This window comes from Danio aesculapii, chromosome 6 (assembly GCF_903798145.1).
Source record: "Danio aesculapii chromosome 6, fDanAes4.1, whole genome shotgun sequence".
Taxonomy (NCBI): domain Eukaryota; kingdom Metazoa; phylum Chordata; class Actinopteri; order Cypriniformes; family Danionidae; genus Danio; species Danio aesculapii.
The window spans coordinates 10012235-10036097 of NC_079440.1; the positions used below are offsets into that span (position 1 = coordinate 10012235).

Below are 23863 nucleotides of genomic sequence, written 5' to 3' on the forward strand. Positions count from 1 at the left end.
GTCTGAGATAATTTGTGCTTTATGACATGGTGTGTTATCCTGCAGGAAGTAACCATCAGAAGATGGGCGCACACTGTGGTGGTCTCAAAGGGATGGACATGGTCATCAACAATACTCAGGTAGGCTGTGGCGTTGACACAATGCTCAATTATTACTAATGGGCCCAAAGTGTGCCAAGAAAATATCCCCCACACCATTACACTACCACTAGCCTGTACCGTTGATACAAGGCAGGATGGATCCATGCTTTCATGTTGTTGACGCCAAATTCTGACCCTACCATCTGAATGTGGCAGCAGAAATCGAGACTCATTAGATCAGGCAACGTTTCTCCAAACTTCTTGTCCAATTTTGGTGAGCCTGTGCCAATTGAAGTCTCAGTTTCCTGTACTTAGCTAACAGGAGTGGCACCCGGTGTGGTCTTCTCCACCTGAAGGTTGGACGTGTTGTGCATTCAGAGATGCTCTTCTACATACCTCGGTTGTAACAAGTGGTTATTCGTTACTATTTGCTTTCAGCTGGAACCAGTCTGGCTGTGCTCCTCTGACATCAACAAGGCATTTACACCCACAGAACTGATGCTCCCTGGATATTTTCTCTTTTTCAGACCATTCTCTGTAAACCCTAGAGACGATTGTGTGAGAAAATCCCAGTAGATCAGCAGTTTCTGAAATACTCAGACCAGCCCGTCTGGCACCAACAACCATGCCACGTTCAAAGTCACTTAAATCACCTTTCTTCCCCATTCTGATGCTCGGTTTGAACTGCAGCAGATCATCTTGACCATGTCTACATGCCTAAATGCATTGAGTTGCTGCCATGTGATTGGTGGAGAAGAAATTTGCGTTAAGCAGTTGGACACGTGTGCCTAATAAAGTGGCCGGTGAGAGTATACACATTTTTAAAAACATCCATCTAAATGCTCTGAGTATAAAAATCGTTTCTAGGAGTCTTTAAAATTTCATATTTGAATAAAACATGTTATGGTGAAAGGCTTGATGGTGGTAACACATTGGATTTGCATCTTCAATAAATATAAATAAATCAGAATAAAGTGACTAATTCGGCATGTATAGACTGAATACAACACAAAAACATTTGTTTCCAGAAGATACAAAACATTTGACTGATTTGTTGCTAATAATTGCAGATTTTCAAGTGATATTTCCTGAAGGATGATGATCATCCGAGTGTCACAGTACCTGAGTTTGTTCTTGAGGGTGCTGACCTCCCGGTTCATGGCATTAGCAGACTCAGTGGCGTCGTCCAGCTCTCTCTGCAGTTTCCTGCGGGAGGCGTTTGCTCGAGCCGCTTCCTCCTCAGTCTCCTCCAGCTGCCTTTTCAGCTGCTTCAGACGAGTGTTCGCCTTCTCAGTCTGACCAAGAGCATTAGTTCATTAGGAAAGGAACTCCAGGTAAAGGGTTATCAATAACATGAATCCAACAAATTCGCAGACCTCTTAAAAATGCATGAATAGATTTAAATAAAATTACTAGGAATAAAGACAAAGGCAGGCCTTTAATTTTGTGATTTTAATTCTGTATTTTTTTCTCCCAATTAAACCATGAATAAGAACTCCTTGATAGAAGGTAGCTTTAGAAAGTAATATTTTAATTCAATACAAACATTTAGGCTACAACAATTGTCTTTTCCTCCCCAGAAGTTGCAGACATTGTGTTCATGTAATTTTTTCTTGATTAAACACTGACTGAACCCACTCCATCTGTCATGTGTTTAAGTGTGCATTTATTATTTCCACTTTAACTAGGTTAAAGTATTTTCTATTTCAAGTGCACCACACATGCTAAAATATATTTGCATAAGGATGGATGCAATGAAGGCAAATATTGTAAAAATACAATAAAATGACAAGTGCTTAAATATTTAACTACACGTTCTCCCCATAAAATACAGCATGTGCTAAACATTAGTACAGTTACATTCAAGTATTTTTTCCATCATCAAAAAGGTTTTTTTTTGTATTTTCTAAATCAACTTTGGCATTTGGTCAACATGCATTTAAAAAAGAAAATAAATAAATATTGGGCAAAATATTACATTCAAAATCAAGAAAATCTGAAAAATGACCAAGCCAATATATCCTATAAAGATCATTGAACCAGTTTATTGCATTATAAATCATTGCTCACCTCATTTTTGAATTGGTCAGCATTGCGCCTCTCATCCTCCACCTGCAGTAACACTTCTTTGAGTTTCTTCTCTACACGCCGCGCCTGTTTAGTGGACTGCTGTCTCTCCCTGAGGAGTTCAGCACAGAGACAGAGTAAATGAAAGGTCAACCTGATAACTAAAAGGTTTTGGGGGGTGGGGGGGAGGGGCTATAAAGACGCAAAGCCTATAAAGACAATTCACATATTTTACAGCTTTAGGGCTATGCAATATCAAAATATCACATGTTCCCACTCATGGATAGACATACAGCAATGGCACACGATAGGAGTGATTTAATACAAAAGTAACTTGAATGATAAAAAAAAAACAAAAAAAAAAAAAAAAAAAAAACCAAGCAATCATGTTAAGAAAGTTCACCCAAAAATGAAAACTCCATCCTCATTTACTTTATACACTTCATTGAACATGTGCACAGACATCACCTATATAACTGCAGGTTAATATATATTATGTATATATATATATATATAATTAAATAAAAACTGTTTAAAGCTATTAGTAATTCGTTACTAGTTAAAGATTTTAGTAACTTAAAGAGATGGTAACAAAACTTAAACTTTCAAATTTTTAGTGTAATGCAATAATGTGCAAAGCTAATGATTAGATTAGATTCAACTTTGTCATTACACGCGTACAAGTACCAGGCAACGAAATGCAGTTTAGATCTAATCAGGAGTGCAATAGCAGGAAGTGCAGGATGGATATGTTATGAAGTGCAATTCTAGATAAAACGATGTGTGATTTCACAGATGGATGCACTATGAACATTATATAAAGGTTTAACTATGAACAGATTTACAATAGATGAATACATGCACAGGTTGCTATTATTAATCAGAAGTATGCAGATGGATATGAACAATGTATATGTGCAGTGGATATGTACAACTAAAGATGAATTACAGCAACATTAAATAATATTAAATATTAAATAAGTGTAAAACTTTAAAACCATTATTGTGAAAAAGCGCTATATAAATAAACTTGAATTGAAGGCTTCTTTCTTCCCTTAAACAAAGAAACATTCTAGATAATTATGATATTCTGAAGAATTTTGGAAAAAAAAGGCACCGACATGCACAGCAGGGACAAAAAACAAACAGGAAACAACATTAAAAAAAATAAATGAAGGAATTTAACGATCTCATTATACCCATAACTATACCAGTAATCTAGTTGGCGTGCTACCAGACAATTCTGGAATATTGCACAGCCCTAATGACCAGGTTTGCAATTTCCTGCCAATAACCTACAAAACTCCTCTTAACCAGAACTCACTTCATCTCACTATCCATCTGTTCTTCGAGCTGCTGAATCTTGGTCTCCAGCGCAGTAATGGTGGACTTGTACTTGCTCTTCACAGCTCCTTCCAGCTCCTGTAGTTTCTGCTTCATGTCCTTGTTCTGGCGGTCCAGCTGAGAGCGCAGACCCTCCAGGCGCTGACTATTACTACGCTCTGCAGTCAGCTCCACGGTCACCTGCTCAGCCTGACGGTCAATGAAAAACTGCATTAGCACAGGAGCATCATGATAAGCATAACACATCTGAAGTACTTTACTAACGTACCTGGAGTGAGGCTTTCTTCAGTCGATCATTGACCAGCTCCACACTGAGATGTTCTTCCTCGAGTTCCTCCTCAAGCTGAGCAATACGTGCCTCCAGTCTCCTCCTCTCGTCGCTGCTCAGTGAGCTTACAGAGGAAAAAACAACAACATTATAGTAGTCAACAGGGTAAGACGCACTTTGATTTTGTAGGACTGTGATGCAGGACACCCTACCAGACAATTCATCACAATAACAGCAGGTAAACTCACTTCTTGGCATTCTGGCTATTGATCTCATCCTGTAACTCATCTCGCTCTTGCTGGATTTGTCTTTTTGCTCTGTCAGCAGCAGCCAGATCCTACAGAGATAGAAAAGGAAACATTTTACACATGGCTGATTTTTCCTGAAAAACTCCCCTTAAACCATACCTGCCAACACTCCCGTTCTTCCCAGGAGTCTCCCTTATTTCAGACCCATCTCCCATTTTGTTCAGTCTCCCGCAAAACTCCCGGAATTTCATCCTAAAACATGCAAGACAAACCTCGTGTAGCTGCATGATCTCGGCTTCCATGCTCTTGATCTTGCGCTCGTTTTCTTTGGCCTGGTTGAGAGACTCGTCTCTGGACAGACGAAGATCCTCAAACTCTCTCATCTGTTCTTTCATCTGAGCCTGAAACACAAGAGGGAATTGCAATGTTAGATCTGTGTGTAACAGACGCTTAACCCGCCTATTATTCAAAAGGGTCAATTTTTCAATGTCTCACATCTGTAAATACTTGATTTCAAGAGTTCACACTCAGCTCATGATTGATTAAAAAGCGTGTTTGGCATGCTGTCCTGGGAGAGAGCCTTGAGCACGGGGCTCCCTCCCATTAGCAGGGCGAGAGGGGGGTTTGAGCTCAGGTAGGTCCTGAGAACTCCTCTGCTTATTTACGGCTAGTGACAAATTAGGCATTGCTATGGAGAGACACAGTACTGCTGATTAAGAGCTGATCTATGGTGCCAATTTGGTTTGGTCAAATCACCTATGTCACGTGTCTTTGGACTGTGGGAGGAAACTAGAGAACCAGGGGGAAACCCACGCAAGCATGGGGAGAACATGTAAACTCAGAAACGACAACTGGCCGGTTAAGGACTTGAACCAGTGGCGTTCTTGCTGTGAGGCAACAGTGCTAACCACTGGGCTGCCGTGCCACCCAATCAAGAAAAAGGGAGGAGGAGTAGGGGTGGAAGGGGGGAATCTTCAAGACTGAAACTGCGGTCACACTGGACTTTTCTCCCCATAGACTTCCATTCATATGCACACGAATGCGTCAGACCGGAAACACAAGCTCAAGCGACAAGTTTCGCAGTTCACTGTGTTGAAAAGTTCAAGCTTGGTGAAAATCACATCACTTGACTGCAAGAGACCAAATCGAGGATCAAAACATGACCTCTCATGACTGAAATTTAAACTATGGACCAATCGCTCGCTTTTTTAAAATGTCTAATCATCTCGTTTAATCCTTGCCCCTGTTCGCAGCACCATACTACAGAATTTTGCAAGCTCCAACTCTAGTGACCACAGCTTAAGATAACTGAGGCAAGGTTATTTATAGTGAGTTACAAATCATCTGATTGGTGAATCATGCATTAGCTAATGTGGGACCAGCTGTGGTCAAACATAAGCACATGATCCTCTCGAAAATAGCTCATAAACTTCACTTAAAGGGATCATTTAAGATGACAATGACAAATTACTTGACAATCCTATAAAAAAAAATAAAACCTGTTATTCTCAAAGTTTTAAGTGATGAGGTCAAATTGTGCCAAGTGGGGAAATGTTATAATCAGATTTCAGTTTAATAAGAACGCATCTTTTTAAATAAAACGTTAAGTCTATTTAAACAAGGAAATTTACAAAACATCTTTATAGAACATGATATTTACTTAATATTGTAATGATTTTTGCCATAAAATAAAATTCTGACTTATACAGTGCATCTTAACCAATTCCAATAAATACGAGACAAATTAAATGTCATACACAGTACGATACGCAGTGTAATGCTTAAACAACATGTGACCTTATGCTGTGACCTTAGTGAATAAGAATATAAATTATGGAATATAATTAGTAAAAACAATTTCTGATTTCAAAATAGAAGTTATAACTATAGAAAACAAAAACAATAAGATATTTAAAACTTTAGTTATGGAAAGTATGGGGTACCCTATGTCACAGAGTATGGGAGTGCAATGAGATCCAAACATTTTGGAAAGTGGCTTTTATGACTGGTAAATTAATTGAAGAAAATATACCTCTGGTTCCCAAATTATGTTTACTTCACATACATACATACAGTAACTCTAGATGTAAACACGCGCAAACTAATAGATGTTTATTTCAAGCTCAAAATGCCATCCTGTAGCCAGTGGATTAGAGAAATGACTAGCAATCTTGCTTTGGAGAAGCTCATACATTGTTAAGAGGAAAAATTACAAGATGTTATCAAATAAGGACCCCCTTTCAACATTTTAAACAGGTGGACCATGCAACACTATGTTTTCACTTTTAAACCCTTATAGGAATCTATTGTATCGTCTTATATTCCAGCAAAATGTGTATTCAACATTGATAATTTATATATATATATATATTTTTAATTGTGTATTGTTCCTATTTGAATTTATGTAATTCAATATATTTGTAACCCTTTTAACCATTTGCTTGATTCCTGATGTTTCAATATTTCAGAATAAGTTTGTATTTTATTTCAAACAAAATCCAATAAATAGATTTAGGAAAAAAGAAAACTAAAGGACTTAAAAAACATCTCACCACTTAAAACACATTCTGCATTGGCATCACTTTTTGTGTCCTCGTGATTACCTGCAGTTTCTTGAGCTGTTTGAGGGCCTCATCTCGAGCCTTGTTGGCCAAATCAATCTGAGCAGCCAGCTCCGACAGATCAAGCTCCAGCTTCTTGCGCACAGATACAGCCTGAGCCCGCTGTTTCCTCTCATCCTCCAGCTCCATCTCCATCTCACGCACCTGACATATTCACACAGCATCAGTACAACGTCTCCATTGTTCTGCAGAGTAAAACAGGAGAGTGCATACCTGTTTGACGAGCTGCTTTCGCTTTTCCTCACCCTGCTCATCTCTGCTCTGCAGGTCTCTCTCGAACTGAGCCTTCAGGGCCTGCATGTTAACCTCCAGGCGCAGTTTGGCATCTTCTGTGAGCTGCAGTTCATCCTCCAGCTCCTCCAGTTGAGTCTTCATCTCTTCTAACTGCTGCTCCATTCCTCTCTTGGCTCGCTCAAGCTCGTGCACCTTAAGAGAAAAAGAACAGAAATCTCCAACCGCTATAATCACTATGGCCCCACGGTGCCAGTAAACGCATATAAATGTGTGTGCATTGCAAACGGGTGTGCAACTCATCGTTTCAGAAAGGCTTGAATAAACTCCACCACATCAAATAAACGTGGTATTTTTGACTGGTGGCATTATGTCAGCTTCATCCCGGTCTGTCTCTGTCATTGACGGCTGTTTATCTGACATAACGCAGGAGAAGCAGCTTATTTAGATTTAAAGCCACAGGCTACAAAATCAGCTGCACTATATTCAGACCCCAAAATGGGCAGATTCTACATTATATAATAAATAATCTGATGGGTATTTTGAGCGGAAACTTTACAGACACATTCTGGAGACACCAAAGGCTTGTCTTACAACTTGTAAAAGGGGTAAAATAGGTGCCCTTTAAACAAACTTTTGTAAAAAAGTAGAAAATTCTGAGATGCAAAAATTATGATTGTGGCCAAAATCGACAAGCTGTACCTACTAGTCAAACATCAGTTTATGCTAAAATCAATCTTAACCACACAAACATTTCACTTTACTACAATGAGATAAGAGATAGTACATTTCTTATTAAATGTAGAGCAGAAGACTTTGAGGTTTCCGTGAGTGGTTTAAATGAATTAAGAAGTGTTTAAATAATAAGGTCACTTTATTTTAAGGTACAGTTCTTACCATTAATAAACCATTAGGCCTTTTATTTATCTTTTAAAATTTATTTATTTTTAACTTATGGCTATTTCTTGGCAAATGGGTATATATAAAATATTACATACAAATTAGTTTTAATATTACACACAAAAAAAAAGTTACTTAGACAAATATATAAGATCTAGATAATTTACACAAATTTATTCAAAGTTAAATATGATTTTTCGGTTCAATTTTTGATAAATAATTTAAAACTCTACCTGGTGGTACCTTATTAAAAATGTCCAAAGTAATCTCCTTATAAAAATTTTGCCTAATGGAATTTAAACTTATTAAAATTTGTTTTATTATAAGAGCAGTCTGGCAGTAATTACATTTGGGTGATTCCATTAGGCCTTTTAGCTCAAACTACTACTATGCTGCTTACTAACAGTTAGTAAGGTAGTAGTATGGGTAGTATTAGGGGTGTACTTTAGAAGTACTTAAATAAAAAAAAAAAAAAAAACCCAAATTGTAATAAACTGCAGGTAATACGCCAGTAGCTAATAGTGGGAATTTGAACTTAGTTTTACCAAGAATAATTACATCTTTACACATTAAGCAAACAAATCCTTTTCATTATACCTTGGCGTAGACATAATTATGATGCCTTCTAATTGATAACAGTTAGCATGTCTTCCCAAATTCCTTAAAATACCCGTTTTTGCAGGGTATCGTGATCTTGGATGCATGTTAGTCATGTAGTGCTTGAGTTTCACTTACACTCTTGCCAGCATCATCCTTAGATGACACCAGGTCCTCCATCTCTGTTTTGAGCTGCTTGTTGACCCGCTCCAGTTCATTCTTCAGGTCAGTCATGGCCTCCAGCTCTCGGGCCAGAGTCAGGGATTTGGTCTCTTTCTCACGGGCCTCTGCTTCAGCACGATCCCTCTCCTCAGCGTACTTTGTGGAGATGCCCTTCTCATCTGCTAGCATCTGCACAAATTTGAGGCAATCAAACCAATTTTTAAAAACAAGAATTCAATATCAATAGTGGGTATGTTTATCACAATTATTCACAGTATTTTGAAATGCCTGTGATTTATCTTATTTATTTTTAAACCGTGCCTTTTAAGAATTATATACCCTTTTAAAACTTCCCGTTACCCCTGAAATATGTACTTTGGGTTCATTTCCAGCAAGTTTGTTATCAGGTTATCAAACTAAAAAGATTGACATGTGTCTTTATGCAAGACGTTTGATAGCACTCTATTGGACCACTGGCTAAAAGATTTGACATTACAAAGAAAAGAATTACCTACAGTACAAGGGGCAAATTAAAAGGGTTCCATAACGTATGGGATTTATACAGTTTCTGGAACAAAACCATACATTGGCACAAGCAAATACCTCTCACTCTACTGACTGATTGGGTACATGTGTATTTTTGTATGTGGAATACAATATTTGGTTTTATTTGTCTTTTATAACTGTTAAATTTCAAAGTGTATAATGTGTGCAACACCATTATAAGCCTACTTCTATGCTTTTTTTTCTCTCCCCCTCATAGAAAAGCAATTTTCTGCCATTTTCAAAGAAAATAAGTCCTCTACCTGGTCAAACTTCTTCTGTTTGCGTTCGAGCTCCTGCACGATCTGCCGGAGGTGACCCTGGTCAACCAGGACATCATCAAGCTCCCGCTGCAGACGTGTCTTGGTCTTATCCAGTTTATCATAGCTGGAATTTCTCTCCTCCAACTGCTGCAGGATGCTTTCCACCTCCCTTTGCAATTTCTTCTTCCCGTCCTCCATGCTCTCCAGGCTCTGTGCCTCTTGCTCAATCTTTTTCTTCATCTCCGCCAACTGAAAAAACAGAGGAATGCAGATTAGAAAATCTCTCAAACTCAACTGCTTTTAGATGAGCATCACGAGGACAAAAAAAAAAAAAAGGCACAAACCTGAGCTTGAGCGGTGTGCAGCTGCTTTTCAACATTTTTCTTGCTCTCCTCTTCCTCCTCCAGCATCTCTTTCAGGTTGTTCTGTTCATCCTCCAGTTGCCGAAGACGAGTGGAGATGGCCAGCTTCTGCCTGGTCTCTTCCTCTAGCAACGCCTAAACAATACACAGTGGCAATGTCACAATGGTGCAATTTCTAACTTCTATAACAGGGGTGTCAAACTCCTGCACAGTTTAGTTTCAACCCTGCTTCAACATACTTACCTGTAGGTTAAACAAGCCTGAAAGACTCAATTAGTTGGATCTGGTGTCTTTGATTAGGGTTGGAACTAAAACGTGCAGAGTTTGACACCCGTGTTCCATTTTTTCCCCTTTATACACAAAAAGCATTAAGACAATAAACCCATAATTACTTTTTGCCGTGCACTTTGATAGTGCTTTTGTCTACATAAGTTTTTACTTGCCCTGAAAGCGATGCTGGTATTATGGTACTGATGATATTTAAGAACATAAATAAATAAAATAGTAATGTACCATTTGAAATATTTTGGCATCTATACAAAGCAAATTAAATTAAAACTAATTCCTGATAAAAAGATTTTATTCAGGTATCCAATCATCAGCCACGTACAAAAAAAAGCTGCACCCTCAGCTTTAGCCTCCAATGTCAATTAAGACTAAATGTTATGTCCTAAAAATCCACACAATTATAATTACTCTGATGAAACTAAAATTAGCAGAACGGAACCAATTAAAACGCTCAATTACATTTAGCCCTATAACAGTTACCTAAAGGTATAATAAAACAGGTTAACACTGTTCAAAGCGTTCATGATTTGTGTGAAAACAGAATGCTGTGCCTTGTAAAACGTATGGTCAAACCCATCATTGCCTGAGCATATAGTATAAATGATTTTGAACAAACAAACATTCTAAAATCATCAAGTTCAAACATTCAATTTTAATTAACAAATAAGTCCCTGGTTACCCTCAATAATATGAATGCATGCTCAGTTCATTAGAGATGTACCTGTGCGTCTTTGAGCTGGGATTCAACAGCAGAACAGTCTTTCGCAGCTTTGATGGATTTGCTCTCCACCTTAGTCACTGTGCCTTGAAGAGATTCAAGCTCCGCCTACATTTATCCACACAATATAACATTAAATACATGTGATTTGAAAGCTTTAAAATGTGTAAAAATCTTTTAAGATCCTTTTCGTGTAAATACCTGCATTTTTGACACTTTATCAATCAGTTCGTGTTTCTGTCTCTCGCTCTCGCCGTGTTTGACCTGGAGCTCCTGCAGCTGAGACTCTGCTTTCTTCCTGCGGTTCTCAGAATCGTTTTTACTTTGCGACAATGACTTGAGTTCAATCTGAAGCTCATTGCGCTCACTCTCCAGAGCCTGTTTAGCTTTGTCCACAGATGCTTTACTCTGAGGGACACAAGAGTGAAAGTGAATTAGTGCTTTTAAGAACACATCTCTGATTCAAACCTGACAAAAAAAAAAGTTATCAAAAGTGGAAAAAAAAGGTAATTCTGATAATTCTTTTTCTAAAATTAGTGTCAATATACACGGTTAACATTTGAGGACCATTTAGAAAAAACTTTTTGATCTCTTTAGACAAGAATAGGTAATGTTCAATAGTTTTAGGACAACTTTGATCGGTTTTATTCTATTTCAAATGTTGCCTTCTGTATGCAACATGCAATTATGGCAGCTCACTGGAAATGTCATAGGGTCAGAACTACAAATGATAAGGAGTTTGGCATCTTGGTCTCACCCTCTTGGACTGCTCGAGTTGTTCATTGAGCTCTTCAAAGGCCTGGTTGTGTTTCTGTCGCACTTCACTGAGCATCTGCTCATGTGATCGAGCCTCATCTTCCAGAGTCTTCTTCAGCTGAGTCACTTCAGTCTCTCTCTTTGCCCTTCATATGGAAAGAAAAGAATCATGACGATGATGTATGATCGTACTGCCACACCTGCATTTTCCTTTAATGGTCCCGTGAAATATAAATACATTTTTAGATGTTAGTTTTAAAGATATTAGCTAGTGTTCTCCAAAATGGTGACAAATTTTGCGTTTACAAAACATAAAACATCTATAAGCTTACAGTTTGTCATTTCCGCCTAAAATGGATGAACAATTTTTTAATCACCTTCAGTTTCTCATCAAATCATGACCAATCAAATTGCTCTAGTATTTGATATGCCCCACCCCCTTAAAGACTCTTCATTTGATGTTCTTGATCTCAACTACTCATACTGGCAGAGCAATGTTAAAAACAACACTATTGGCTGTTTTTAAAGGGTAGGAGCTACTCTATGCCCCATTCTCTCTGTTTCAGTTGAGATTACAGATAAAAATTCAGATTTTAAAAGCACTCCAGAGGGACTTTTAAATTGCTTGCCAACCTTGTGGCATTACTAATTCTGTGATTACCACCAGAAGTTGAATAGTTTGCGTAAATATTCATTTCGGAACAAAGTTTAAGAAAGCAGTTGAGATGTTCCTAAATGGCATACCTGAGCTCTTGCTGAGCAGCTGTAGAGTCCAGCGTGTCCTCCAGTTCTGTCTTCAGCGCCTCCAGCTCTTCTCCCAAGTCTCTGCGTTGTTTCTCGGCTTTGTTGCGAGCAGCTTTCTCCAGCTCCAGATCTTCCTGCAACTCTGAGATCTGAGCCTCCATTTCGCGAATGCTCTTCTGGGCAGCGTTCTTCAGTGCGGCTTCTTCCTCAATCCTACATCGAAAAGCAAACTGATTAACCAAATGTAGCTAGATGAAAAACAAGCTTTAAAAAAAATGGGTCCTTCACACTTTTTTGTTTGTAGTTTAGGAAAACTTTCCCATTGTCTGCCTTATAACATAAAATTTCAAAAGATAATTTTGGATGGAAGGAAAAGATTATGGATGGCTTGACAGAAAAAAGTAGGAAGGATGGATTTAATGATGGAAGGATAAAAGGAATTATGGATAGATGGAAGAAAAGGAGGAAGGAATGTAGAAAGAATTGAAGGGTGATACATAAAATGAATTATGGATGGAAGGAAGAAAGAACTGAAGGCTGGCTGGATGGATAAAAAGAATTATTGATGGATGGAAGGATTAGAAAGGGAGGAAAGGGTGAATGGATAGACAGAAAGGAGGAAGGAAGGAAGGAAGAAAGAAAGGAAGAGAAAGAATTTATGGACAGATAGATAGAAGAAAGGGTGAATGGATAGATGAATGAACATGTTAACTTCCTATTTCTGACATTGACTAATACTTTAACTTCATACTCAACTATTCATTTCAACCCAACACTGCTAAAGGAAAGTTATTGAAGAGATGGCCAAATAGATATGTAGTAATACTCCCAAAAAAACAAAAAAAAAACAAAAACACACTGGTTACAATCTAATGTTGCAACTAACGTCACTAAAGTTTGTCACCTTGCTAATGCAGCCTGAAGCTCTTCCTCTTTCTTGGCCAGCTGGGCCCGGAGCTCTGCAATCTGAGCCTGCAGCTCTGCGATCTGATCATGCAGCTCTGTAGAGTCACCCTCCAACTTCCTCCTGTTCTTCTCCAACTCCTGCCTCATTTTCTCTTCCTTTCTTAAACGATCTGAGAGCAAGCAGCACAGAGGATGATATGAATGGTATCAAAACTGGAAGATGTATAGACATATAGCCAGGTTTGTGACCATAATTCTTGGACTTAAGTGAAAGGGTTTCCAAATATACACTCACCCTCCAGGTCAGTAATCATGGTTTCATGTTTGGTCTTCAGTTTCTGCAGACTCTTTGATTTCTCCTCCTCTTCAGCCAGGTTAGTGGTGAACTCAGAGATTCTCTCCTCCATCTGCTTTTTCTCCTATTAATACAGATACCCACAAACAAACATCATTAAGGGGAAGAAAAAAAACAGACAGAAATGGAGACCTTGGGCATCAACCACAGGTAAGCAGAAGATATGGTTAATTTGGAGGATTAAAATGTTATTTCAGACCAAACCATTTTATCCTCAAATGGTGGAATCAGAACCAGGATAACTTCCTTTAGATTCAAAGTATTTTATGGAATGCACGCGTCACACCTTGGAAAGTTTGGCGTTTTGGTCCTCAATGACCATAAGGTCCTCCTCGATCTTCTTCAGCTTTGCATCCATTGTGACCTTCTCCAACTGCAACTTCTGTCTGGCAGCTTCCTCCTCATCTAGTTGCTGCTCCAGATCCTGAAGAATGGAGTTTGATCAATAAATTCACCAGTGAACAAAAATAAAATTCATAATGAAGCTCGAACGTGCAGACTGAAGCAAACACTAATGAATGAAATGGAAATTCAGACTTCCTCTCACCCCAATGTTTTGTTGCATTTTCTTTTTCTCGGACTGAAACTGTGCGACTCTCTCCTCCTCTTCCTCCAAACGGGACTCCAGTTCATGCAGGACTTCTTCCATCTCCTGCATGCGTCCAGTAAGACGTGACCTCATCTCTTCAGCCTCTTGACATAGCTCAGTCTCAGCTTGCAACTGCTCCTGTAGCGCCATCTTTTCTGCATTTAACTATTAAAGGAAACGTAGATAAAAGTTAACAAATAATCATCTTTCAGCATATTAATCTGGCATGAGGTCGATGCGAATTCTCGGTCACACTTTATTTTGATGGTCCGTTTGTTACATTGCATCTACATGTCAACTAATTCTCATTAGATTAGACTATTAGGTTGAGGTTAGGGCTAGTGTAAGTTGACATGTACTTGCAAAGTTTCTTACAGTCAGTTCAATGTCTGTTGAAGGAGCAGTATCAACAGATAGTCTACTAATACTCAAAATGGACCATTAAAGTGTTACCAAATTCTCCCCAGCCTCCCATGCACACGTTTTGGACTTGTCCTAAGCTCAGGAATTACTGGGCCCCCATTTTTGACTCATTTTTGTCTCTGATTTTATAAGAATAACCGCCCCCTTGCCCTCTGATTGATATTCTGGAATTATTACTAGTTCATTCAACCCAACAAAACCTGATTGAATTGATTATGCTCTTATGATCTTGTTGAACTTTTACACAATGGGCTTGAGATGTACCATTTCCTAAAACTTGAAGTTGAATTACTCCAATTTGGCCACGTTGTCAGTGTGCTTATTTGTACATCTCTTTTATTAATTTTATCTAGGTTTTTTATTATTACTACTAATGCAATTATCATCATCATCATCATCATCATAAATTACGATCACCCTCATGCAATTCTAAAAGTAATAAGTTAAACAACAAATAATCATCTTGGAGGATAAGGGGAAAAAAGAAAAAAAAAAAAAAAACACCACTAAATTATACCTGCTTTTGTTTGGCCTCAGACTCTTTGAGCTGGTCTTCAGCCTGCTGCTGCCTCTCCTTCATCTTGACCAACTCTTCCTCCTTAGCAACCATTTCCTCTTCCTGTCTGGTCACTTGCAGCAAAGGCTTCACCTGAAAAGAAAAAAAATTGGGAGAGATTGCTTTTTAGACTCCCGTTTAACACCTTAAAGAGATACAGGTATATGAACCTGGACGTGTACCTTGGTGAAGAGTCTCCACCACTGCCAATTCCTTAGTTTCAAGTAGGCTGCACAGTTCCTCTGAATCACCCTCATGGCTGTCAGCTGCTGCTGCCTCTTGGCAAAGGCTCTAAATTAAACAAAGCCCAAGTTGTCAAGATGTCGTTTTGTTATCTCCTCAAAAAGACAGCATTTCAAATTAAATAAAGCCTTCAGTTATCCATATCAAACAGACTTGTAAATTAAGGCACATCTAAAAAAAAAAAATTCAGCTAAGGTCATCTGTAATGTTCAAAGTTTAAATATTTAGGAAATGTATACCTCCTAGCAACGTAGCCTCTACACCAGGCCTGGAAGTTGATGATGACGTCGGTGATCTTCATATCTCGCTCCTCCTCCAGGTGGGCAAGAACTCCAGCCCTGAAGAACACTTTACTCTGACCGATACGGTACAAGTTTGAATCTAGCTCCAGGGCCTTGACCTGCGAGAGGCAAAAATGATCACTATGAAAACCATGTTTACATCTAATACTAAAAGAATCAATTGTAAAGCTGAGATGCAGCTTACCATGAGGACACAGGCCTGCTTCCCATCCATAAAGCCCTTGGGAATGGCATTTGGAGTGAGGATCTCATATCTGAAATTACATTAGAGAAGAAAAATGTCAGACTAAAAAGGATGGTTTAAGTCTACAGATCATTAAATAAAAAGTCAAATCCTGTATTCTTGATGTGCACTAATAGCAGCTGAATATTATTCATGATAATCTAGATACCTTTGTCTGAACTCCTGGAAGACAATACGGTTGGGGAACCCTTGTCTACAGATCCGAATTCCTTCTAGAACTCCATTACACCTTAGCTGGTCTAGAACCAGGTGATGTGCCAATTTACCAGCCTACAAGAGAGGAGCAGAGCAGTGACTTAATTGTGGGAGGCATCAACAAGGTACAATAGCCATTAGGCTGTACAAATAAGCTGAGGACTGGATAGGGTGGAAATGTATTCTTCACACCTTTTTCTCATGGTTGGGGATTATGCATCGGACAAAGTTTGGGTTGGTATTTCTGAGGGTGGTCATCAGATTCGTCAGCTGCTCTTTGTACAGTTGTCCAACGGTACGGAACATTCCCTTACGAGTTTTGACTGCTCCATGCAGGGATTCAGCCATTCCAGCAACTTTGTCCAATCCCACAATTCTGTCCACTGATGAAAATGCAAACAAAATGTATTACACAAACCAATGCAGGAGTTGACTTTAAACGTTTAACTGTGGAGTCTTTAGGTGTCCAGGATGAACAGAAAGCAGACCACCTGCAAATATACACACTGGCAAAACCAGACTCGCTTTACTCTCTGACGACCTAAAAGCCTGACACACAAAAGCTCAATGTAGCAGGTGGATTGTCGTCAAATAACTGTGGCATCCAAATAACTAAGCATTAAATCAATTTACTGGTTAAATCATTTCTAATACTGAAGTATCGTACCATCTTTCCAGAGCTCAGACACAAACTTGTCCACAGACTGGTTGAGCAGAGTGGCCACATTGTCATTCAGAGGATCCATGTTCTTCATTAGCCATTCATTTGCCTTGTAATCGACCTGTTGAAGACCAGACAGACACAGTTACACTCACAACTAAACAGAAGGATTGTAAACGTAAAAGTCACTTTTATACTGCACATTATAACATTGTGAAGATAGAGTTCACTTGTTCTTTGCAATTTTCAAAAGACACTGCTTAACTTGTTTAACGCCACAGCAAATATTACATACATTTCAAATGACTTCAATAAACTAGTTTGAATAGTATTTAAGACATAAAAACTCACTTTTCCAGCATAGTGAATGATACAGAAGTCAGCATCATCTTTGAGTTTCTTGGGTTTTTGGAATTTGGGGTTGTTGCCCAATTCTTGCACCACTTTCTCCACAAAGGATTTATCTGTGGCTTTGGGGAACCAGCACTCCTCATCCAACAGAGCCAAGATTCCTGGTGGACCATTCTGGGGACAAAGGAGACCGAGATATCAAGAACGGACGAAGATAACGAAAGACAGTTTGACTTCAAAAGTCAATGCAATTTTCTAGGCTCAATAATAAACATACAGGCTTCTCGATGAGTTCAATGCAGGGCTGCAGGTCGAGGCCGAAGTCGATGAAGCTCCATTCGATGCCTTCCCGCTGATACTCCTCCTGCTCCAGGATGAACATGGTGTGGTTGAAGAGCTGCTGGAGCTTCTCATTGGTGTAGTTGATGCAGAGCTGCTCGAATGAGTTCAGCTACAGAGAGAGATAAAGATTCAGAAATCAAACTTGCCCATTAGAATGAAGACACTCAAATGTATTTCTTTCCCACCTCAAAGATCTCAAACCCAGCGATGTCCAGGATTCCGATGAAAGAAGCTCCCTGACGCTTGGTTTTATCTAAAGCTTTGTTGATGCGCATAACCAACCAGCGAAACAGTCTCTCGTATGTGGCTTTGGCCAAGGCCTCCACCGCAAACTCAGCTTGTTCTTGAGTCTGAGCCTTCTGAACAAAATCACGACCCACTTTGATGCGTGGCGAGAGAATGGCACGGGTGAAATCAGTCACATTCATGCCCAAGAGGTGGGACACCTTCTGGGCAGCTGATAAACAGAAGGAGGAAAAAGCCCTTGCATCATTACTGATTCTAGTCTATAATAAGTGTAAAACCAAAAATATGTAGAACTGTAGAATACATATGTAGTTATAAGAAAAGATGCACAGATTGATTCTTACAGGATTGGCCATTTTTTGCTGTGGAATTTCTTTCAGGCTACAAATCTGTTACTGCACAAGTAAAAATAAATTAAATTCTTCTAGACCACAGGTGTCAAACACAGTTCCTGGAGGGCCGGAGCTCTGCACAGTTTAGTTCCAACCCTAATTAAACACACCTGATCCAACTAATTGAGTCCTTCAGGCTTAGAAACCTACAGGTAAGTGTGTTGAAGCAGGGCTGGAACTAAGTTTGTGGAGGGCCACAGTCCTGCACGGTTGAGTTTGACAGCCCTGTGTTAGACAGTCAGAGCAAACATTAATTGTTGTTGTGGGTTTTCAAAATCGGAACTAGACTAAAATCATCAGATAAAATAATGGTACAAAACTATAACAAATATTAATATACAATAAAATTTATGCATATATAATCTTTGGACTTATGAAATAACAACAACTAACATTCATTTTAATAATAAATGTAAAAAAAGTTATTAATTTCTGTAATTAATAATTTCATTATAACCAGGTGCAATAAATGTATATTTTGTTTGTATATGCTGTATATAGTTCTTAGAAAAACGTAGGAATCTGAAAATACTGACAGGTCACAATAAAACTGAAATGGCAGAGAAATAGGCAATCGGTGCATCTCTAATTATAATGGTTTAACTGGGACTAGTTTGTAGTGCATGTTAATGAGGAAAGTGAAACCTGTGTCATCGGGCATGGAGGCTTGGTCAGAGTTGCGTTCCTTTTTAAAACTCATGTTTCCCAGCTGTAGTACAGCAGACACCACCTTCAAAAGTCCTGGAACACAATAACAGAACACACATTACATTTCCTCTTACATAAGAGCCAGTAACAAACATCAGACTCTAGTAAATGAAAACCTTATCTTCAGCTTCTGTTAATATAAAAAGGCAAAACAGTTCTCAGTAGAAATTTCTCAGAATCATGCAAGACCTCATATCTTTAGGTGACTAAAAACACTGCACAACACCTGAAAAAAAAAAGTTGTCGCTTATCCATGTTTCAGGAACAAATAATAACTTGACTTCTAGTTTATCATTTGGCATGAAAAGTGGCTTGTATGAAAGGCAAAGGCCTCTAGATTACACTTAATTTACCAAAATAAAATATGATCATGTCCTGATTTTTAATCATTTAAATAGGACAGTAAGTTCCGACTTTGCTTAGACAAATATCTGGTCACTTAACAGAAATAATGTACAGTATAGAATATAAAGTCATGTTGCAGTGGAAAAAGAATTAATATTGTTAATATTGACGGATTTCTGTGAGAATCTTGGGTCATGCAGGTTCCAATAGGTCTTCTGCAGTATTTGTGATGATCAGGATGCAGTTCAACAGATGATTCAGTGGAGAGAGAAAAAAAAAATAAAAATTCTACCTTCTGCCACTTTTCCAAATGATCAACTAGAAGTTAAGTTATTATTTGTTGCTCTTACAACTTGGATCGACGACTTGTCAGCTAGTGTAGACTACAGATGAAAAAGTTCCTTGTTTGAATCTCTATACCTGTCTGCTCATCCTCCGGAATGCCCATAATCCTGAAGGCATCTATGGTTTCGGCAAACAGTTCTCTATCCTGTTGTCCTGGGATAGTTACATTTCCATTTGACAGGAAACGGTACTTATTGTAGTCCTCTAGGCACAGCTCAGCTGCAGAGTACAAAACAAACTTTAAAACGTTCTGTATAGATTAGCCTTAGAGTGAATTGCCAGTTTCATTCTTCCTGCAGTTATCATAAATTCATAAGAAAACCTGCAAGCATAGGTTAGTAAAGTGGTCAAGAAAATTGTTGTCTCCACAAGCTCAGCCCACAAAAAAAAAAAAAAGTTTACTAAACTGGAAGAAAAAAAAAAAAATCCTGAAAAGCTTGTTTAGTTGCTGAGGTGTTTTTTTTTTTTTTTTTTTTTTTTTTAGCTTAACCACCGACAGTTTGAGAGACCTCTGCCTTTAATCCTAACTAGGTCAAACATCCTTTGCAAGGGCATTCAGCATTAAAGTATGCAAATTAAAAAATAAAATAAATAATAATAAAATAAATAATAACAACAACAACAACAACAACAACAACAACAATAATTAAAAAAAATATAAAATAAAAAAACTCCTCACAGCGCAATTTGTCTCCTGCTCCTGTTAGCAAGTAATAGAAAATATGGAAAGCCCGCTCATCTTTAGCCTGCCTGATCGCACGAGACTTCTCCAAGAGATCTGAAACAATGTTAAGGAAATAACAGGAAGATTTTACATGACAATTTATTTTCAAAGCAAAAACTAGGAATGTGCCAGAAATTTGACTAAACAATAGAGTTGCTGCTAACTGATACTAAAAAAAATCTTTTCATATTTTTGCATTATCGGTTTACAAAGGCCACATTAAAATTACTGTGGTATGAGCCAACACTTGGTCACTATATCAGTCACTACAATAAATATAATGGCCTTAAATGAATTGCTGATTGCATGCATCCATTCATTTCATCATAGGATTTTGCCATACTAACAAACATTCTTTGTTATGACTTTTGTTAATTCACTCTTAATTTTAAGATTGTGTTTACAATATTGAGTTTGTACTTATAACAGCTAAATCAACAGATACTGCAGGATATGTCAATATTGATTAACACAATGCAGTGTATGCAATATTCTGGGTTGTGCTATGGTTATAGTATTTTGAGGGCATATTTTTTCATTCCAGTTTTATAAAAATGATGGCCCAGTCAATGAAAAGGATACAGGTTTCAATATTGGCTCCAACGATGTAACCATTGACATCGAAGTTTATCCTGATAAACTTTCCCTGTGAACGAAAAGAACTTTGATTAATATTAAAACATTATTAGAGACTGTAAGATTTGTTTTTGTCTTTGCACACTTACAAATCGAGATGAATTATCATTCTTCACAGTCTTGGCATTGCCGAAGGCCTCCAGAATTGGGTTAGCCTGGAGTAACTGTTTCTCCAACTCACCCTGGCAGACGAAGAATTGATAAGAGAGGAAATGAAGTGCATTTAAATGCTACAATTCACCACTGCAGGAAATGAAATGGACATCTTAAAGCTCCAACACCATCAATATACAGCAGACTCAACTCAGACTTTCTATTGAAAGCTTTACAGCAAAAATGAGCATCAGTAGCCAGTTTCAAGCATTCTTCTGCTAAACATTATCGATACAAATACATTAGTAACACTTTACAATACAAGAGAGTTAAATGTTAGTTAAATGTGTTAACATGAATACATTACAGTACTTATTCATTGTTAATGTTAGTAAATAAACAGTTTGTAGTTAATTCATGTTAACAAGCACTGAAGAGGATTTGTTGCACAAGAAATTGTTAAACCAGAATAGGGCATATATGTGGAAGGACTTTTATCAGTAACCTGGGTCAAGCGCTTTAGGTGAATTGTATGCCATTACAAAAATCGGCGTGTTTAAGGTCTGTTTTCTTTAAAAATCAGCGATCTCCACCTGCTGACTAATATCCAATATAAAGTGGGTCTCAGATTGTACAAGCACTACTGCATTAAATTACATTTTCCCCCACCATGTCTTTAAAATATGAACATTCATTTTACCCCAGTATATGGAACTTCTGCGCTAGCCTGCTAATACTGATGGGCGCGTGCGTGTAAAAGGCTTTCAAACTCGTTTTACGCTTGAGCAATTAAAATTAATGCAAAAGTCTATTTAACTGATTACATTTTAATTACATTTCAGCATTGATGCTGTAAAAGGAACCATATAAAATAGAAAAAAAAAGTCACATTAACTGTTCACCGGAAGTGTATCAGTATGAGAAAAAACAATTGCTGTGCATATACCCTATTAAATCAATGGTGTACAAGTGTCGTTCATTGATCACATTTACATAGCTTAATCATGATAAGTGTCTTATTCAGATAAAGGCCAATAATTTGATTACTGATGTCGGTTTACATCGATTAATCGACCCTTATTTACATGTTATAGCACATAGATCGATTAACGTCATTGTGTCAATATGCCATCCACATTTCCTCCGGAGTTTCATATAATTTCGGGGGTTTCATTTTTAATTTGTTGACTTTAACTGCAGTTTGGCACTTTCACTTTCATTCAGGAGCATTTCATGCATGCCCCCCGTGACAAACAAGATATTGGATGAGTATGAAGTGTGTGTATGGACCATGTTGCAAAATGCACCAAAATTCCTACATATCGGTAATAGTTTGATTGATTGTGCTTCCATGTCTGTACTGCACTTAATGCTAAAATAAGCATACTCCACATGTCTTAATCCGATTTCTATAAGGCAATTCAAAAAAAATAAATAAATAAATAAATAAAAAAAAAAAAAAAAAAAAAAAAAAAGCTGTTTATATTGTAGACTCTAAATCAGGGCATTGTCTTAATCATATTAACATCAGATTATTGGTGTCCATGTAAACGTACTCATTATTTGTTCATGTCTGTAAATACATTAACTGTGTGCTCCATATAGTAATAAATTACCAGAACATTCACGGATTAGAAAGTTCCACAAGTGTTAGAATTTGCATTAACCAAAGCAGTTAGGAGATTTTCCAACACCACCATAGAATTTGGCTTGTAGGAAAACCATGGTCCCATGACCAGAAAAACAGAGTGTGCAAACAGCAAGTGAAGGACGGTATGGTCAGATAGAGTAAAGAAATGAGGAAGGTGTACAACTCACATGTGACAGGGCGATACTGCTCTGGAGGATGAAAAGAGAGAGAAAGTCTCAAAATACAGGCATAAAAAGTTAAGTGGGCTCCAGCTTTTACAGTAAAAAAGGCCTAGTATATTATCAACCACGAGCAAATATGCAGGTATTCACAAAGTGATTAGAGACCCAGTGGGAACAGGTTTAGACCTGATATAGGAATGTGAAAATAATTCTGACTTCCTGGTCTGAACAGTAGAGAGGGGAATTTTAAACTCAAAGAATGGAGGAAGACTTTGACAGAAAAAAAGGGGACAAAAAACAGGAAACAAGAAGTCTGACATCAACTGTGGGGCTGGAGACAGGATAGGGGATATTAAAAATGGATGTGTTTTTTTATTTATGAGCAGCTCCATCATGACAATCAGCTTTATCTGTCAGTTGTGAACTGAAATCCTGTAAATATACTACTCCTGTACTGTATGTCATGCACACTCCATCAATCCAAGTCAGAAGGAAAAAAGTCTGTACTCACTTGATCTTTCTTTGTTTTGAAGGATGATGCAACATAAGCGAGGTACTGAATGACTTTTTTGGTGTTTTCGGTTTTTCCAGCACCAGATTCACCCCTGAGGAAATAATAGAAAGGTTTGAAAGTGACTGTGTTGGACATTTTAATGCTTAAGTGCCACCCCAAGCTTGAACCTATTCACTTTATAAGGCTTTTTTATTATTATCACCAGTAACTCCTAACATAAAGACCATGCAGACCCCAGGATTTCCCATGTAACTTTTTGCAAACCCTTGTAGCTCAAAATGAATGAATTAAATTTCTATACTTAAATGTACTTTAAAGGTATTTTTTTATTAAACTAAGAACAAAAAAAAGTAGGAAGTCAAGCTTACGTGCACAATATGGACTGATCCTCACGATCTAAAAAAAATGAACAACAAAAATATATTTAAATGAATGCATCACATGAAAAGAAGTCTGTCAGTATGTCATAGCTCATGTCCTTACCCTGCATCATGCTTCTGTAGGCTGTGTCTGTGATGGCGTAGATATGAGGGGGCATCTCGTGCCTCTTTTTGCCTTTGTACATCTCCACGATCTCCTCTGTGTAAATTGGCAGATACTTGTATGGGTTTATTACCACACAGAAGAGCCCAGAATATGTCTGAAACAATCATGAATAGTCATTAAACACAAAAAGCTCATTTGTATGA

General features: G+C 37.9%; 1 protein-coding gene across 1 annotated transcript in view; it reads right to left on the bottom strand.

The window, feature by feature from the left end:
- myh9a (myosin, heavy chain 9a, non-muscle) overlaps positions 1-23863 on the bottom strand; it is a 34883-nt gene that overhangs the window by 1448 nt on the left and 9572 nt on the right. Inside the window, exons 3-40 of the mRNA XM_056459468.1 lie at positions 23658-23814; positions 23543-23570; positions 23172-23265; positions 22667-22687; positions 20845-20937; positions 20702-20765; positions 20075-20173; positions 19471-19614; positions 18643-18738; positions 17545-17816; positions 17295-17468; positions 17018-17191; positions 16673-16787; positions 16198-16388; positions 15959-16080; positions 15751-15820; positions 15504-15664; positions 15204-15312; positions 14983-15114; positions 14001-14207; positions 13740-13877; positions 13394-13517; positions 13097-13268; positions 12193-12405; positions 11450-11594; positions 10894-11100; positions 10696-10800; positions 9669-9821; positions 9325-9573; positions 8495-8707; positions 6842-7054; positions 6611-6772; positions 4280-4408; positions 4008-4096; positions 3760-3883; positions 3472-3680; positions 2151-2259; positions 1203-1375 (exon numbers count right to left, since the gene is read on the bottom strand). Of these exons, the coding sequence (XP_056315443.1) occupies positions 1203-1375; positions 2151-2259; positions 3472-3680; positions 3760-3883; positions 4008-4096; positions 4280-4408; positions 6611-6772; positions 6842-7054; positions 8495-8707; positions 9325-9573; positions 9669-9821; positions 10696-10800; positions 10894-11100; positions 11450-11594; positions 12193-12405; positions 13097-13268; positions 13394-13517; positions 13740-13877; positions 14001-14207; positions 14983-15114; positions 15204-15312; positions 15504-15664; positions 15751-15820; positions 15959-16080; positions 16198-16388; positions 16673-16787; positions 17018-17191; positions 17295-17468; positions 17545-17816; positions 18643-18738; positions 19471-19614; positions 20075-20173; positions 20702-20765; positions 20845-20937; positions 22667-22687; positions 23172-23265; positions 23543-23570; positions 23658-23814 (5450 nt within the window). The remainder of the gene's footprint in view (positions 1-1202; positions 1376-2150; positions 2260-3471; positions 3681-3759; positions 3884-4007; positions 4097-4279; positions 4409-6610; positions 6773-6841; positions 7055-8494; positions 8708-9324; positions 9574-9668; positions 9822-10695; positions 10801-10893; positions 11101-11449; positions 11595-12192; positions 12406-13096; positions 13269-13393; positions 13518-13739; positions 13878-14000; positions 14208-14982; positions 15115-15203; positions 15313-15503; positions 15665-15750; positions 15821-15958; positions 16081-16197; positions 16389-16672; positions 16788-17017; positions 17192-17294; positions 17469-17544; positions 17817-18642; positions 18739-19470; positions 19615-20074; positions 20174-20701; positions 20766-20844; positions 20938-22666; positions 22688-23171; positions 23266-23542; positions 23571-23657; positions 23815-23863) is intronic.